Here is a 16,381-nt window from a genome sequence, read left to right as displayed (position 1 = left end):
TTTTCCACCTGATTATATTTATTGTTGTAATCCAACAACACTGCATACCCATATTGGTCACCTTTCTGTCCATCCTTCTTTCCATGAGCTAACATCTGCCCTCTGTCCAGCCTTCCTGTAGCATCTCGTATCTGTGCCAGTGTATTCCTCTCATACCCCTTCTCCACAAACCTCTAAATAAGCATATCAGTTTGATCCCTAAAATCCATCACCTCTGAACAGTTCCGTCGGATTCTATACATCTGTCCCTTTGGTATTAGTCAGCCATTTCCTTTGATGGCAACTTGAGTATGGGATGTACCCATTTCTGTCTGTTTTCTTGAAATGTGTCCTCATCTTTAATCTGTCCCCTTTCCTATATAAATCCAAATCGAGGAAGCAAATTCTGTTAGCATCGTACTCCTGCCGTAAGTCTAATACCCCTCGCATTAGAGTTAAGCCACTGCAAGTATTCTCCTAACCCTATTTCATCCCCATTCCAAATGATACACAGGTCATCTATATACTGAAACCAGTGCTTACACTACTCCTAGTACTGTCAAGAACATTCCTCTCCCATTCATCCATGAATATATTCGCTAGACTGGGTGCGAACTTCGCCCCCATGGCGCATCCAGTGCTCTGACGGAAAAAATCTCATGCGTACCAAAAATAATTATGACTTAAAACAAATTCTAACAAACGCAAAATGAACAGAATTTGCTCCCTTTTGATCCACTCTCTCACAAGGGCCCTTTCCACTGCCTGTAATCCCAAATCATGTGGTATTCTTGTGTATAACGATGCTACATCCGCTGTTACAAGAATGTCATTCTCCTCCAGACGGATCTTTTCCACCTCTTGGATCATTTGTTTCGTATCTTTTATGAGGTATGGGAGTTTGTGCACAATAGGCTGTAAAAATGTATCAATGTACTTTCCTACCCTTTGATTCAGGGACTCCATTCCACTAATAATAGGTCTTCCTGGTGGATTCTCCATGTCCTTGTGAAATCCGGATAGCTACTATCCGGATTCACCTGAATTCGAATTTGAGCCCATCCCTGCACGCCGCCCAATCTGACGTGGCATTTTACTACAGGATAGAGCGAGGTGGATGTAGAATAGTTTATGGAGTAAGAGTGGAAGTTGGTAGCGACCATTTTTTAATAGGGCATTGAGCTCAATTAGTGAAAAGGGAGAATGATTTAAATACGCTGACATACGAGACGCCTCCAGCCCGAGTGCGCATGCACGAACCGCGTAGGGCGGTGCTACGGGTGCAGGAGAGTCAGCGTGGAGGAACTTTTTAATGTTATACGCTTGTTTGCATTGGAAGCATGTGAGTGCACGGTTTTAAATTTTTTTTTTTTTAAATAAATGTACGTTTTTACGCTGTGACGAGCCTTTTAGTCACTAGATTGGAGTAAGACTGCTGCTCGTCTGTGGATCCATCTGCTGAGTTATATGCTGGGAGAGATAAAACGAATGAGCTGTCTTATAATCTGGACGGCAAAGGTATAAGGTGAGAGGCAACGTGTGATCGTGAGACATCTGTGCACAGGGGAGAGTGCGGGATTCCTGAATTTTGGAGCGTTTTATAGCTGTCTGTGACCTGGCAGCTACACTGTGTGATGAGGACCTGTGATACCTGTTTTGGTGGTGCAGGCACAGATACTATCTATAACACTGGTGATATAGGAAGATGGCAATGTGTACAGTATATGTGAGCGCAGCATCTGGATACATTACAGAAACTACAAAGTTTATGGACCTTTTGACTATTTCATTTTAAGAGTTAACATTTATTGGTTGTTTGTTATAATTTTGGGTGAGCACACATAATAATATTATTATTATTATTATTATTATTATTAATTTATAAAGCTCCAACATATTCCGTGGCGCTGTACAAAGTAAGAAACCAACATGGGGTACATAATAATAGACAATGGTGTACACCAATATACAAGATACATAATTAATGACAAAATACAAAGAATGATACAAAATACAGAATACAAAATATAGAATTGGTAATGACAGTGATAAAAGTAACATGATGAGTAAAATGTATGATTTCCAAGACACAAAAGGGGAGAGAGCCCTGCCCTTGCGAGCTTGCAATCTAAAGGGAATGGGGGGGGGGGGAACAAGAGGAGGGGTAATATACGATAATATATATATATTTTAAGATGCATAGGTTTGTGTTTTTTTTAGTGCTATACAAGCACTAAATGTGATTGCGAAAAAATCACCAAGTGTGAATGGTTTTTTTTTTTTACTGATTACTGAAGGCTAGATTAAGCTCCTTATGGTTTTGGGGGTCCATACTGTCGAAGCAGTTGTGGACATTTAGCTTGATGCTACATACACACTTAAGATAAAAGTCTTTGGAATAGGCAAGCTCACAGACCAATTTTACCCCATTCCATGTAGTATGAGAGCCATACCTACACAGTCTATTCTATTGAGCTGAACCCTCCCCCATCAGATAAAATTTCTGCAAGATGCTGCACACAGTGCACAGGAAGATGCTGTACACATTCAAAAGATCAGTATCTGCAAAAAATCTGTTCCTGAAAAGATCCGTTAATGCAAAATGCATTCATAGTCTATCTGCAGCTCCTCATACACACCTTGTTTAACAGACATTCATCTGCAGATCAGATCCACCAGGATGGATCTTCAGATCTGCAGATGATTGTCAGATCTCCAGATGAATATCTGTTAAACAAGATGTGTATTGAGATCTGCAGATATCATTGACTATGAATGCATTTTGCAGATACCGATCTTTTGCAGATACTGATCTTTTGCATGTGTACAACATCTGTGTGTCCAGCATCTTGCAAAGATTTCTGTCTGCTGGGGAGTTCAGCTCCATAGAATAGACTGTGTAGAGTATGGCTCTCATACTACTAGGAAGGGGGTAAAATTGGTCTGTGATCTTTCATTTTCCAAAGACTTTTATCTCAAGTGTGTATGTAGCATAAGTCAAATATAAAGTACCCCTGTCTGACTACCCCCTTTCCTACACATTACCTTCCTTGAGGGCTCGCTCACATTGCGTTCTGCTCGCATTATTATTATTATTATTATTAATATATATATATATATATATATATATATATATATATATATATATATATATATATATATATATATATATATATATATATATATATATATATATATATATATATATATATATATATATATATATATATATATATATATATATATATATATATATATATATATATATATATATATATATATATATATATATATATATATATATATATATAATTTTTTTTTTTTTTTTTTTTTTTTTTATTCAATCCCTGACGCAAGTCAGGAAGTGAACTCTTTGACCTGGAAAATAATAAATACAATGTATTTATTCTTTAAAATGTGAACGCAATCGCCCCACAAAGGGATTTTGTGAGCATTCAGCACTCTTCCTATACCTTCTATTATAGCAAAATCGCCGCAAAAGTGGTCCAGGAATCGATTTGCTTAATGCACAGCTCACAAACCACGCTGATATGAACCTTCTTATAGACATTCATTGCACAAGCGGGGGCGATTGTTAAAAATCTCCTGCGCTTTAAAAACTCCTCTGTGATGTCATTTCTGCAGAAAGAAGTCCTATAAAACTATGAAGCCTGGCTTCCTCTGCGCATACATGCAATAGAGGTGTGAGGAAAAATGGGCGGCATGTAAAAGTGATAGAATGTCGCTTTACTGATATCATTCTATTTCCCAATAGTAGAATATCTGTAACTACAGTATACAGATCTTCTATTAACCCTCTGTACCCAAATTCTGACACTAAAGATCTGTTCCTGCAAAATGCATTCATAGTCTATGAGATCTGCAGATGATCATAAACACCTTGTTTAACCACCCTGGCATTACATTAAAATCGCCAGGGTGGCGTGCGGACAGTTTTTTTGTTTTGTTTTTTTTTTCAAATTTTTTTTATTCTCTGAATCATTGTAGCTAACTTTCAGTTAGCTACATGATTCACCACTAGAGGGCGCATCTGCCCATCTAGTCCGATCGTCGCCGACTTTTACAGCAAGCAGAAAATCCTGTTGCAAATGGGATTTTCTGCTTGGCTTCCCTCGTCGCCATGGAGACGATCGGGATGACGTCATCCATGTTATGGCGTCGGGGGTGTCCGATCCAGCCCCATAGCGCAGCCTGGCACTCCCTTACGCCACTGTTAGCGACGAATAGCCACGGAGCGGCAGCGATCGGACCCCACACGCAGCTAGCAAAGTGCTAGCTGCGGGTATGAATTTTTTTTTTTTTTTATCAAAATCGTCCCACAGGGGCCGGAGATATCCACTGCAGCGGTAATGGACGAGCTGAGCTCATCATTACTGCTAAGGTGGTTAACTGACATTCATCTGCAGATCTGAAAATCCATCCTGGTGGATCTGATCTGCAGATGAATGTCTGTTAAACAAGGTGTGTATGATCTGCAGATCTCAGACTATGAATGCAATTTGCAGGAACGGATCTTTTGCAGGAACGGATCTTTTGCAGATACTGATCTTTTGAATATCTACAGCATTTTTGTGTGCAGCATCTTGCAAAGATTTCTATCTGATGGGGAGTTCAGCTCCATGGAATAGACTGTGTAGAGTATGGCTCTCGTACTACATGGAAGGTGGTAAAATTGGTCTGTGATCTTTCATTTTCCAAAGACTATGGTCTGATGTGTGTATGGCTGAGGGTGTAATGGTTAAGGGCTCTGCCTCTGACACAGGAGACCAGGGTTCGAATCTCGGCTCTGCCTGTTCAGTAAGCCAGCACTTATTCAGTAGGAGACCTTTGGCAAGTCTCCTTTACACTGCTACTGCCAGTAGAGCGCGCCCTAGTGGCTGCTGCTCTGCTCTGGCGCTTTGAGTCCACAAGGAGGAAAGCGCAATATAAATGTTATTTGTCTTGTCTTGTCTTGTCTTTTCTTGTCTTGTATGAGCCTTTACCCTCCCCTGCCTATGTCATACACTGACCTCCTCAGTAATTAAAAAGTTCGGAGTTTGGCTTCAATGGGCATGATTCACAAAGCTTTTTCACCTGTTTTCACCTTATCTAGGTTACTTGTTTAAGCTCCCAAAGAGCAAAAATATAATATAATTAAAGTGAGAAAAGTAATATTGGTTTGAAGTTAATCAGGAACAACTTACTTTGAGTGATTAGTTTGCTTGTAAAGGTGCTGAAAGGTTATTTTTATCACTTAGGTAATAAGTCATTTATGAGCAGTTTTGTGAATGGAGCATGTTGTAGCCAAACTCCGGTGCACTACTGCTCCCAGCGAGAAGCTGTATAGTTGATTGAAATAATACCCCCTCCGATGTCCCTGCAAAATTCTGCTACATAGTAGCGGAACTCCACTCATGCACCCCTGGCTTCTGCCTTTTTTTTGTTTGTTTTTTTTGTACCCCAGGAACCCAAATTTCTGGCTGTAGCCAGTGTTAGTTGCATCTACCTGTATTTTGAGCACCTAGGGTGGTGCCCAAATTTGCCATCTAGTTCCCTGTTTAGTCAAGGTGAATGAGCTCCACATGCCCGCTATATAGTAGAGTGTAAAGGATTAAATGTATGTGTCGCACGAAATTAGAAAAAGCTTAAATCCCAGGAATGGAAGAATGCAGACATTTACATGATGCTTTCTTCCTCCCTGGGGCTCTTGTGAGTCATGCTCTGAGCTGTGTGCGGATACTCATTATTCAGGCTGACAAGTTTGTCACTGTGGCTTTTTTGCATAATAAAGCCAATCACAACATGTATAACTGTTAATGGGATGATCTGAGAAATATGTGTTGCAGCTGAGTGTGTTAGCTTGGGAAAAAAAATAAGACCACAAGGAATTAAAGTCCCCTGATCACTGTTAGTGCCTGAGCGCACTGACGCTGTTGTGTTTACTTTTTAGTTGCATACCAATGTTACAAATGCTGAAAAGCAGACAGAAGCGGAGGCAACATTGTTAGTGGGCTCAGGCCCTAAACAACATGGCAATAATGGTTTCACTAGTATCTTCAGAAATCAGTATTTTGTTGAAGGACCCCGATATGCAATCACAGCTTTCATGCATTTTGGCATGCTCATTGCTGTTGGGTATTGTCACACCACTCTTTCAGCTTTGTTTGATGGTTTGTGGCCATCCATCTTCCACGTGATGTCATACCAGAGGTTTTCAGTAGGGATGTCATACCAGAGGTTTTCAGTAGGTTTCAGATCTGGAGCTTGAGCTGGCCACGATTGACTTTTGATTTGGTGGTGATCCTCCATCCAGACCTTGAGTTATCTGGCTGTGTGGCACAGAGCATTATCCAGCTGGAAATGCCAATCTACGGAGTTAGGGAGCATTGTCTTAGTATAAGGAAGCAAATGGTTTTTTTTGTTTGTTTTGTTTTTCTCTAGGACAACTTTGTATGTGGCTTCATTCATGTATCCTTCACAGACACTGCTGGCCGATTCCAGCCTTGCTGAAGCACCGCCAGATCATCTCCATATTTTACAGTTCTAGGCTTCTCCAGGTCACAGTCTGACCATAAGATAACTAGATGTTGGTCAAAGCGGAAAATTGGACTATTGGTATAAGATGACGTTTCCTTAATCCTCTGCAGTCCAATTCCTGTAATCTTTAGCAAACCTCAACCTGCCTCCTTTGCTTCTCAATGGTAAAGGGTTTTCTTTCTGGCTTTGAATGACTTCCGCTCTGCCTGTGGGAGCTGGTTTCAAACTACTGTTTTCATGCACATTACCTGAGTCTGTTAGCCACTGGCAAGGAAATTTTATAGAAGAAAGCAACAGGAAAATGTGGGTCTGGCATGGTACCCTTCAGGGGAGGACTGGCCAGGGGGGAAGGGGGGAGATTTCCCCCCCAGGCTGCCTCTCCTTTTAATGATTTAGGGCTGGCCGATCCACCAACTGGTTCGATAATTATCCAATCGGATGAAAATCTGTGCCGCCACAAGCATGCCCAATCAACAATTTGACTTATTTTGGGTGGAAAGTAGTTGAATGTATCAATCTGAGATGCTGGGAAATCTCGGGCCGATGTATTCGTTAAGTGCGATAATAACAAACTATGTACGCAATGGAAACCCCGACGGTTTCCCTCAAAATCATCTATTATGTACCCCACGGTGCCTGTGCATTTATACTTTAGCTGTCATGCTGTCCCTCTACTATTCTTGCTGTAATTCTGCATTGGCATGACCATGTGACTACCGGTATATAGCACGTGGGGCGCATGTGACGTCATTTGGGCTGGGGCTGCCATGAAACCGGGCCTCTAGTTTGTGTTTTCCCTCCAGGCCAAAAGGTCCCAGTCCTCCCCTGGTACCCTTCTGCATAAAGAGTTTTATTGAAGCATTTACTTCACAACAGGCTTTATTCCTCACCCATCATGTTCAAAGTGCATAGCAACATTGCACAGGTGGGTGCAAGAGGCAGTTTTGCCAGAAGCCCTTGATGAGTACTGAGATACAAAACTTTTAGGGAGAATCCTTCCTGTTGCTAGGTGTGATGCTAGGTACACACTATGACATTTTCTGGCAGATTTCCTGCCCGATCGATTATATCCAACCTGTCCGTTCTGATTTTGATCCTTTTTTTTTTTTTTTTTTTTTTTTTCTTTCATTCACTTCAACAGAAAATTGATCAGTAAATCCATTAAAATCAGATTGGACAGGTTGGATATAATCGATCGGGCAGGAAATCTGTCAGAAAATCTCATTGTGTGTACCTAGCTTGAGGCTCGTCTGATAGCATGGCTCGTGTGGGAATCCTGTGAGAACAAAAAAGAGAAGGAGCTGATTCAGTTGATTTAAGCAGTCTCTAATTTTCTGTGTAATCAGCGCTCTGGTGCCTATTACACCATCATTACACTTGATTATAAGGCACGCCATAGTATTGGTACAACAGTCAGTTATAAGCAGATGATTCAATACTCCTCTGTGGTTGGCTAATAGTTACCCCACACAGTCTGAAAACCACAGGAAGCACACATAACTCGTAACTTGTCATTTGTTGTGTTTTTTTTCTTCCTGCTGATTGGCATTTCTCTGGCATTGGATTTACACTTGCGCTTTAGATAATTTGAGGTTGCTCTTGCTGTTAAATGCTGATTTGTGAGAGCTTTGTTATAACAAGCTTATGTTATGTGTTCATTTTCAGAGTGAAGACACACAGCAACAAATTATTCGAGAAACATTCCATTTAGTTTCTAAAAGAGATGAGAATGTGTGCAACTTCCTGGAAGGAGGATTGTAAGTAGGCAAGCTCTTTAACTTCCTGGCCTCTCCTCTCCTCATGACCATAAAGGGTGACTCCACTTTCATTAACTGACATGAAGCTTATCTTTGCACCGCAGTCTGTGATTATCTAGACATTGCAAAAATGTTGAATTGTATTGACTTGTAACGATGGCAACCGTGTACAGTTTGGTGGTCACAGTAGCCCCAAATTCATGTAGGGATGTATAAAGGTAAAATAGTGCCATAACCAGGTTTAGCTGTCATCTGACGTTCTTGAACAGGTGGAATAGAAACCGAGGCTTAGAGGAGCAACTAGGCCCATGGACACTCATCAGGCCCTAGGCAGTTGCCTAGACTGCTTTGTGGGTGATCCGGATCTGAATTCATGATTTTCCATACCTGCTAAAAGGTTTTCTATAGCAAGGGTTTCTTTGATAAAGGAATATTTACATCTAAAATAATGACTTCAAAATATCTGTTCATAGGTCATGTGCAGGCTCATGTTTTTCTTTAAAGCAACTCTACTTTTGCATAGAAATAAATCTAAAAATAAAAAAATATGCAAAGTTTAACTTACCTGGGGCTTCTTCTAGCCCACTGTATCCATTTTGGTCCGTTGCTGTCATTCCCTTGCAGCTAATCCCTGCAGCAGCTGTGCTCCTCTGAAGGCTGTATGCTTTGGACCCTGTGCCTCCTTGATCACCCTGTGCTTGCACAGTTCGTTAAAATTGCATGTGCGCAAGTGCCTTGTTACAGGAGCACAATAGAGGAGGCGCGCATGCGTAGTAGTTGGCAACTGGCTAAGTCGGCCAACTTTCAAAGGAGCCCAGCTGCTATATGATTGAGAGCGGATCAATGGCGAGGGACTAGGACGACACCAGGAGGCTAGAAGATGCCCTAGATAAGTTAAACTGTGCAAAATGTTTCATTTAAATTACCCTTTAGGGGCGTAGCTACATCAGCATTTGAAATGTACTCATGCACTCTCCTCCCTATGTTGAGTGCAGCCTAGGTGGCTCCACTGATTACTGCTTAACAGGACATTCTTAAACACCGTGTGCTACACACAATCATTTCTGAATGCAGCAAAGAACCGTTTAGTAGAAGAAGTTGTATTTTATACACTCAAAAATGCTAATGTGCAGCATGATTGATTTGCTTTATAGCTAAGAACGAGCTCTATTGACCAACAGTAGACATTCTTAAAGGGAACCCTGGGCAAGAGTGATATGGAGGCTGCCATATTTATTTCCTTTTACACACTACCAGTTGCTTGGCAGTCCTCCTGATCCACTGTCTCTAATGGCCCATACTCACGGGCTACAATTGTCGCCGCAACACGCTGCGCGCGCGTGTTGCGGTGACAGGTCGCCCGTGAGTAGGAGGCGTTGCACGGGCGCGCACCCCGAACCGTTGCTCGTCGCTGATGTCGCCAGGCGATTGAACCGGTCAATCACCTAGCGACAGTTGCCGCCGCAACTTCGCCGCAACTGTAGCTAGTCCGCTTGTGTATGCGGACTAGCGACAGCAACCCCATAGCTGGCGCACTGAGTTTCCGTCGGGGAGGAGGAACATCGGCGACAGCTTCCGTCGCGCCACTAGTCCCTCTTCCGCAGTGTGTATGCGGAGGGACGTGGTGACGAGCTGTCGCTAGCGACATGCAGTTTTGGTTGCCCGGGAGTATGGGCCATTATACTTTTAGCCATAAACCCTGATCAAGCATATGCAGATCAGGTACTCTGACTTTCTCACCTGGGGCTTCTACCAGCCCCCTGCAGCCATCCTGTGCCCTCGCAGTCTCGCTCGGATCCTCCTGTCCCAGCCGGCAGCTACTTCCGTTTTCGGCGACAGGCCTGGGAACGCGAGTGATTCCTCATGTTCCTGGCCGCAATAGCAGTGTAAAGGGCGCTATTGCGGCCAGGAATTCGAAGAATTACTCGCGTTCCCAGGCTTTTCAGGCCTGTCGCCAGAAACGGAAGTAGCTGCCGGCGGGGACAGGAGGATCCGAGCGAGACTGCAAGGGCACAGGATGGCTGCAGGGGGCTCGTAGAAGCCCCTGGTGAGTGAATTTTTGAATTTATTTTTTTATTTTTTTTCCAGCCTTAAGTTGACCCTTTAACACAAAGCAAATTCTAAGTGGGTAAAGGACACCTGAGGTAAAAATGATATGGTGGTTGCCATATTTATTTCCTTGTAAATCATGCTAGTTTTATGGCAGTCCCTTTGATCTTCTGGCATACGTAGTGTCTGAGTCAAAACCCTGGAACAAGCATATGGATAATCCAGTAAAACCTGAGTCAGCTAAGTCAGAGTACCTGATCTGCATTCTGCCATTTGATCGATTTTTGATTAGTTTTTCCGCCTGATTTCCCGCTTGATTCTCTTATCTTTTCTTATCAATTTCCATTCACTTCTATGAAAAATCGAGCGGTAAAACGATCGAAAGTAATATCGAACATGACGGAAATTATCAATCAAACGCATCTATCGAACGAAAAAACGTAACGTGTGTACCTAGCATAACAGTATTAGAGACCCTAGATCAGGATGACTGCCAGGCAACTGGTATTGTTTAAAAGAAAATAAATATGGCAGCCTCCATATCACTCTCTCATCGGGTTCCCTTTAAATCTAAACCATAGACTGAGCACAAAGTATTGCAGGGTTTGTATTTTAAGTGCCCATTTCACTGTATTGTGACCATCTTATCTTCAGCAGATTCCTCTAGCTCAGACATGCAGCATGATCAGCACTGTGGCTCCACTTCTCTTCCCTGTAGTTTTATGCAGTGCCGAGGCTCAGTCCCGACAATTGCTGAACAGCAGCTACTACAGTGGGGCGGTGGCCACTCTGCTCTCTCCTGTTCTAATCAAGCTTTCTGTTTGTTTTATTATTACTGTTTTACATTTGGCCGATTCGATCATTTGATTCAATCTGCTAGAGATGGATGCCCCAACAGCCACACACGTTCTCGGTGCAGTTGCAGCAGGATGTCTGTAATACAATTTTACCATACTTACTTTTTCATTCATAAGTCTTTTTTCTTTCCATTGTTTTCCTTCAGGTTAATAGGAGGATCAGACAATAAACTCATCTATCGCCATTATGCAACGTTATATTTTGTCTTTTGTGTGGACTCTTCTGAAAGTGAGCTTGGAATTCTAGATCTTATACAGGTAAGTGTTGCTTGCATGGCATAGATAGACTGAGGAAGAGAAGTGTTGAAACCTTTAAGAGATATGTGGAGGCTACTAATATTAAAGTAAACCTGAAGTGAAACTAAACTTATGAGAGCATGAATTGTGTGTGTTGTGTACAGCTACGAAATAGAACATTAGTATCAAAAAAGAGTCTTCTGTTGCTTTCCTGTACAGTAAGAGTTAAACTTCAGTTGTTATCTCTGTAAAAGAGCTTGTCGAAGGCGGTCCAGTTTTCTGAAGCGCCTATACATCAAAGAAACCGTGGCAGACAGATTGAGAATGTTTTACAGGAACGTTCAAAGGTTTATTAACGCTGCTCTGTTTTATAGTTATAAATACAGTGTGTGGTTTGTAAACTGCAAATATTAGAGAATGATGCAATGTTATATAAAAAAAAAAAAAACCCTCTTCTTTGCTACTAATGCTCTAATTCTTATCTGTACTACACATACAATTCATTATATCATAAGTTGTTTTTTTTCCGCTTCAGGATTGCTTTCACTAAAAACATTACTGTGCTACTTTCCTTAGGTAAGCCCCTTACCCCACCTGTGATGCGATCTGTAGGGACATCAGAAGTGCATAGACTGCCCAGTCTGATGATTACATCCATATGTTATGTTTTACTGCAGAATTGTAATACATTGCCGCAGAAATATGCAATTTTCAGTCATTATTATAAATGAATAGGATCACACCGCATCAGGAGGAATCGTGTAGCGTCACCATGCCATTTGTTGCTATGGCAACCTGCGTTGCTTGCAGTCCGTATGTGGGGAAGGGGCCTTACTGTTGTGCTGAGCCTCTGCCGTGGATACTTTCTGATCGAGTGACCCATTGTGCATACTTTGTAACATGTAGCTGAACTGGATGTTACAGAGTCCAGATAATCAGCATGCCCAGCTTAGTGGTTTAGTCATGGCAGCCTCTGTATTCCTCATCACTGGTTTCTTTTAACCCCTTACTGCCCATGGTGGTTGTAACAAAAAATGACTTGGTAAGATAATCACAGTGATGAAAGTAAAAGTTTGTTTTCAGGTACAAATTTGCTATTGATCACCACTATTAGCTGATTGCGGTAGTCATGTGATAGGAGACCGCATTGATTAGTCACCCATCAGTCTCTGGGCTTTAGGACTGCGAGCTGCCGTTTGGCTCCAGAGGTAGATGAGTGTATAGGAGTGTGCAGCCGCAGAGAGCTGCTGCAGTACATCAAGGTTCTCCCACAACAAGGATGTACTATGAGAAGGTTAGGACTCATTTGCAGAAACTCAGTGACAGGAGTTGACACCCCTTGTCTGGTGCCATCACATACCACCACTTGCATTTTGTCCCATAGTTTGAACAAATGTCAATTTACTGGAAGGTTAGATATGTAACGTCTCAGTAAAGTAGGTTAAATAAAGATACTAAAAGTTAGATATAGAAAGAAGCTGTGTGTGGAGTGGTAGAAATGGTGGTTAGTGGGCAGGGTCCTAGGTAGAAATGTATGCTTGTCTGAAGAGGTGAGTTTTCAGATTGCGCCTAAAAATAGTAAGTGTGGGTGAGTGGCGGATGTGTTGAGGGAGAGTGTTCCAGAGTAGGGGAGAGGATCGAGAGAAGTCTTGCAAGCGGGAGTGGGAAGAGGTGATCAGGGAAGAAGACAGAAGGATATCGTTAGCAGAGCTGAGATTGCGTGTAGGATGGTATCTGGAAATAAGTTGATTTAGATAAGGAGCTATGTTGTGGAGAGCTTTGTAGGCGAGAGTAAGAATTTTAAATTGTATCCTTTGTGTAACTGGCAGCCAGTGAAGGGACTGGCAGAGGGGAATTGGGCTGGAGAAGCGGGAGGAGAGGTGGATGAGTCGTGCAGCAGAGTTCATGATAAACTGTAGTGGGGCTAAATGGTTGGCAGGGAGGCCGCAGAGCAGAGAGTTGCAATTGTCTAGTCGGGAAATAATCAGGGCATGCACCAGAAGTTTGGTAGTGTCTTGTGTTAGAAAAGGACGGATTTAGGAGATGTTTTTTAGGTGGAGGCGACAAGAGGAGTATAGTTTGTCAATGTGTGGTTTGAATGTGAGACTTGAGTACAAAATTACACCTAGACAGCGAGCCTGAGGGACATGTGTTATAGAGGTGCCATCAGCAGAAATGGTGATGTCTGGCAGGGGCATTGAGTTGTGAGGTGGGAAGACTACTATTACAGTCTTGTCCATATTTAGTTTCAGGAAACGGGAGGACATGAAAGAGGCGATTACATTGAGACCATGCTGAGAAGTGCTCAAGGAAAAGACTGGTTGGACTGGGAGGGGGGGGGGGGGGCAAATACATTGCGGCAATTTGGAGGTGAAAGGGGGAGTAGACACGGACTGAGTGGTCTTTAAAGGATGAGAAGCAGAAAGAAGGGGCAACAGGGAGGGGTCTGAATGAACAGTTTTGAGAAAGGATGATGCCTACATCCCCACCGTGTTACCACATATGGGTGTGTGGCTAAACTGTAGGCCTCCATATGACAGTGCAGCAGGTGAGACAGTGTCTGAGGGGAGTAACCATGTTTCAGTAAATATGTGACTTCCAATGTGTGCTCTTTCGTGCCTGCGGGTACTGTCCCTGAATGCTCTATTGAGTGCTATGGCACTTGTTATCTCAGTGGCTGAAAATAAGCATTTAAGAGCATGTTAACTTCTGTACTGTGGTGGGAATCCATTAAGCTTTGCTGCATCTGTCCAGAGCAATTTGTTATCTTGTTTTAAAGGGGTGCTACTGACAGCACAGCTGCCTTCTATTATTGATTACCTGATTGATTTTAAAATGGTTTATTTTTTGTTTACCTGTACTTAACTGGCAGTTAAAGAGACTCTGAAGTGAGAATAAATCTCGCTTCAGAGCTTATATATATATAGCAGGGGCATGGGTGCCCCTGCTAAAACGCCGCTATCCGGCGGCTGAACGGGGGTCCCTTAGCCCTCAAATCCCCCCCCCCCTTGCAAAATCTACGACCAACTTGGTCGTAAATTTTGCTGCTGCTGGAGGCAGGGCTAACGGCTGCAGCCCTGCCTCACAGCGTGTCTATCAGCGGCGCATCGCCACCTCTCCCCCGCCCCTCTCAGTGAAGAAAGACTGAGAGGGGTGGGGGAGAGGCGGAGATACGCGCTGATAGACGCGTGTGAGGCAGGACAGCGGCCATTAGCCCTGCCTCACCAGGAAGAGATCCCCGGGCACCACGGAGGGGATTTGGGAGTTAAGGGATCCCCGTTCAGCCGCGGGATAGCGATGTTTTAGCAGGGGCACACATGCCCCTGCTGAATATAAGAGCTGAAGTAAGTTTTTTATTCTCGCTTCAGAGTCTCTTTAAGTATTGATTCTATCTCTACTGACTCTACTGGCAGCTGCATGCTTGCTCCTCCAGCTGTATGAACCCCCCCCCCCCCCCCTGACACCACTGACTGCATGCTTGCTTTAGTTGTACCAACTTCACTCTGACACTACTGGCTGCATGCTTGCTCCTCCAACTGTACTAACCCCCCTCTGACACCACTGGCTGCTGGCTGCATGCTTGCTTTAGTTGTACTAACCCCCCTCTGACACCACTGGCTGCATGCTTGCTCCGCCTGCACTAACCCCCCTCTGACACCACTGGCTGCATGCTAACTCCGCCTGCACTAACCCCCCTCTGACACCACTGGCTGCATGCTTAATCCGGTTGTACTAACCCCCCCCCCCCCCCCTCCGACCCTGCTGGCTGCATGCTTGCTCCGGCTGTACTAACCCCCCTCTGACACCACTGGCTGCATGCCTCCTCCGGCTGTGCTAACCCCCCTCTGACACTACAGGCTGCATGCTTGCTCCGGCTGTACTAACCCCCCTCTGACACTACTGGCTGCATGCTTGCTCCGGCTGTACTAACCCCCCTCTGACCCTACTGGCTGCATGCTTGTTGGAAGCCAAAACATCAGCATGGTAGCCAGGCAACTGCAGCTACCATATTCTTCACAATTCAAGTTTCATTTTCTTATGTGTTTTTAATGGATCTACCTTTTTATTCCCAAAGTTAAGCAAGTTTAACTTTGGTACCAATACATTTAACGTTTGTTCCTCAGAAGGTAATTTTACTTAAATGTAATTCACAAGGCTGTTATTGATCCCATCTAGTCATATCATCTTACTTGAGATGGATCAGCTGAAATATTCATGGGATAATAGAATACTGGCATGAAATATTCATGGAGGGCTGACCTAGATATTTAAATATTCTCAATGATTGTGCGTGGTGTGTCAGGCCTTTCAAGCTGAATTATCTGTGTGAGGGGAGATTGGCTTACCTGTCCAGGCAGCCTGCTTGCATCTGTCTGTAATATTAAGCGTCGGCCATCTGCAATGGAATTGTTATTACAAGGTTATAATTCAAAGTTTATTGAAATGCCTCATAAGTCTGATAGCAATTATTTCTGTTTGTATACTTAAAGAAGACCTGTCATTTTCTGCAATATCTTCATCAGTCAGTTTTTTTGGACTCCTTTTAAAACAGACGTAAACCCAGAACTTTCTCTCTGCTATAAAAGATAAGTAACAGCATAATAACCTTGTGGACTGTAACCATGTGTTCAGTCCACAGAACTCCTACTGAGATTATGCAAAGTGGTTACTTCCTTTTTTCATGGGAGCACAGAAAGAGTTAAGCACTTGTGTTTATATATTAGCCTGTCCAAATGGCTCATATCCGACAGAGCTCACAGCTCAAATTTACAGTGGCTTATTACCAAATAATGGAGAATTAGACAGGCTGTTCTCTCTAAATATACACTCAACTTGCCTAATCTCCATGCTCCCATACAGTGACTAAGCATTACCTTGTACTCATACTGTGCTGCGTGATCTGGTTTTCTTGTATTCCTGTATTGTCATATTGCTGTATGTCAACCTAAATATTGTCTGTAACCT

At 43.0% G+C, this 16,381-nt stretch overlaps 1 protein-coding gene across 2 annotated transcripts in view; it reads left to right on the top strand.

The window, feature by feature from the left end:
• The window catches only part of AP3S1 (adaptor related protein complex 3 subunit sigma 1), a 115,395-nt gene that overhangs the window by 20,977 nt on the left and 78,037 nt on the right, over nucleotides 1–16,381 (top strand). For both annotated transcript variants that reach the window (XM_068271672.1, XM_068271673.1), the window contains exons 2-3: nucleotides 8,182–8,273; nucleotides 11,326–11,437. In XM_068271672.1, the coding sequence (XP_068127773.1) occupies nucleotides 8,182–8,273; nucleotides 11,326–11,437 (204 nt within the window). The remainder of the gene's footprint in view (nucleotides 1–8,181; nucleotides 8,274–11,325; nucleotides 11,438–16,381) is intronic.

The sequence above is a fragment of the Hyperolius riggenbachi genome, chromosome 1, assembly GCF_040937935.1.
Source record: "Hyperolius riggenbachi isolate aHypRig1 chromosome 1, aHypRig1.pri, whole genome shotgun sequence".
Classification (NCBI taxonomy): domain Eukaryota; kingdom Metazoa; phylum Chordata; class Amphibia; order Anura; family Hyperoliidae; genus Hyperolius; species Hyperolius riggenbachi.
The sequence above is the reverse complement of the archived record's forward strand: the minus strand, read 5'-3'. Positions and strand labels throughout refer to the sequence as shown.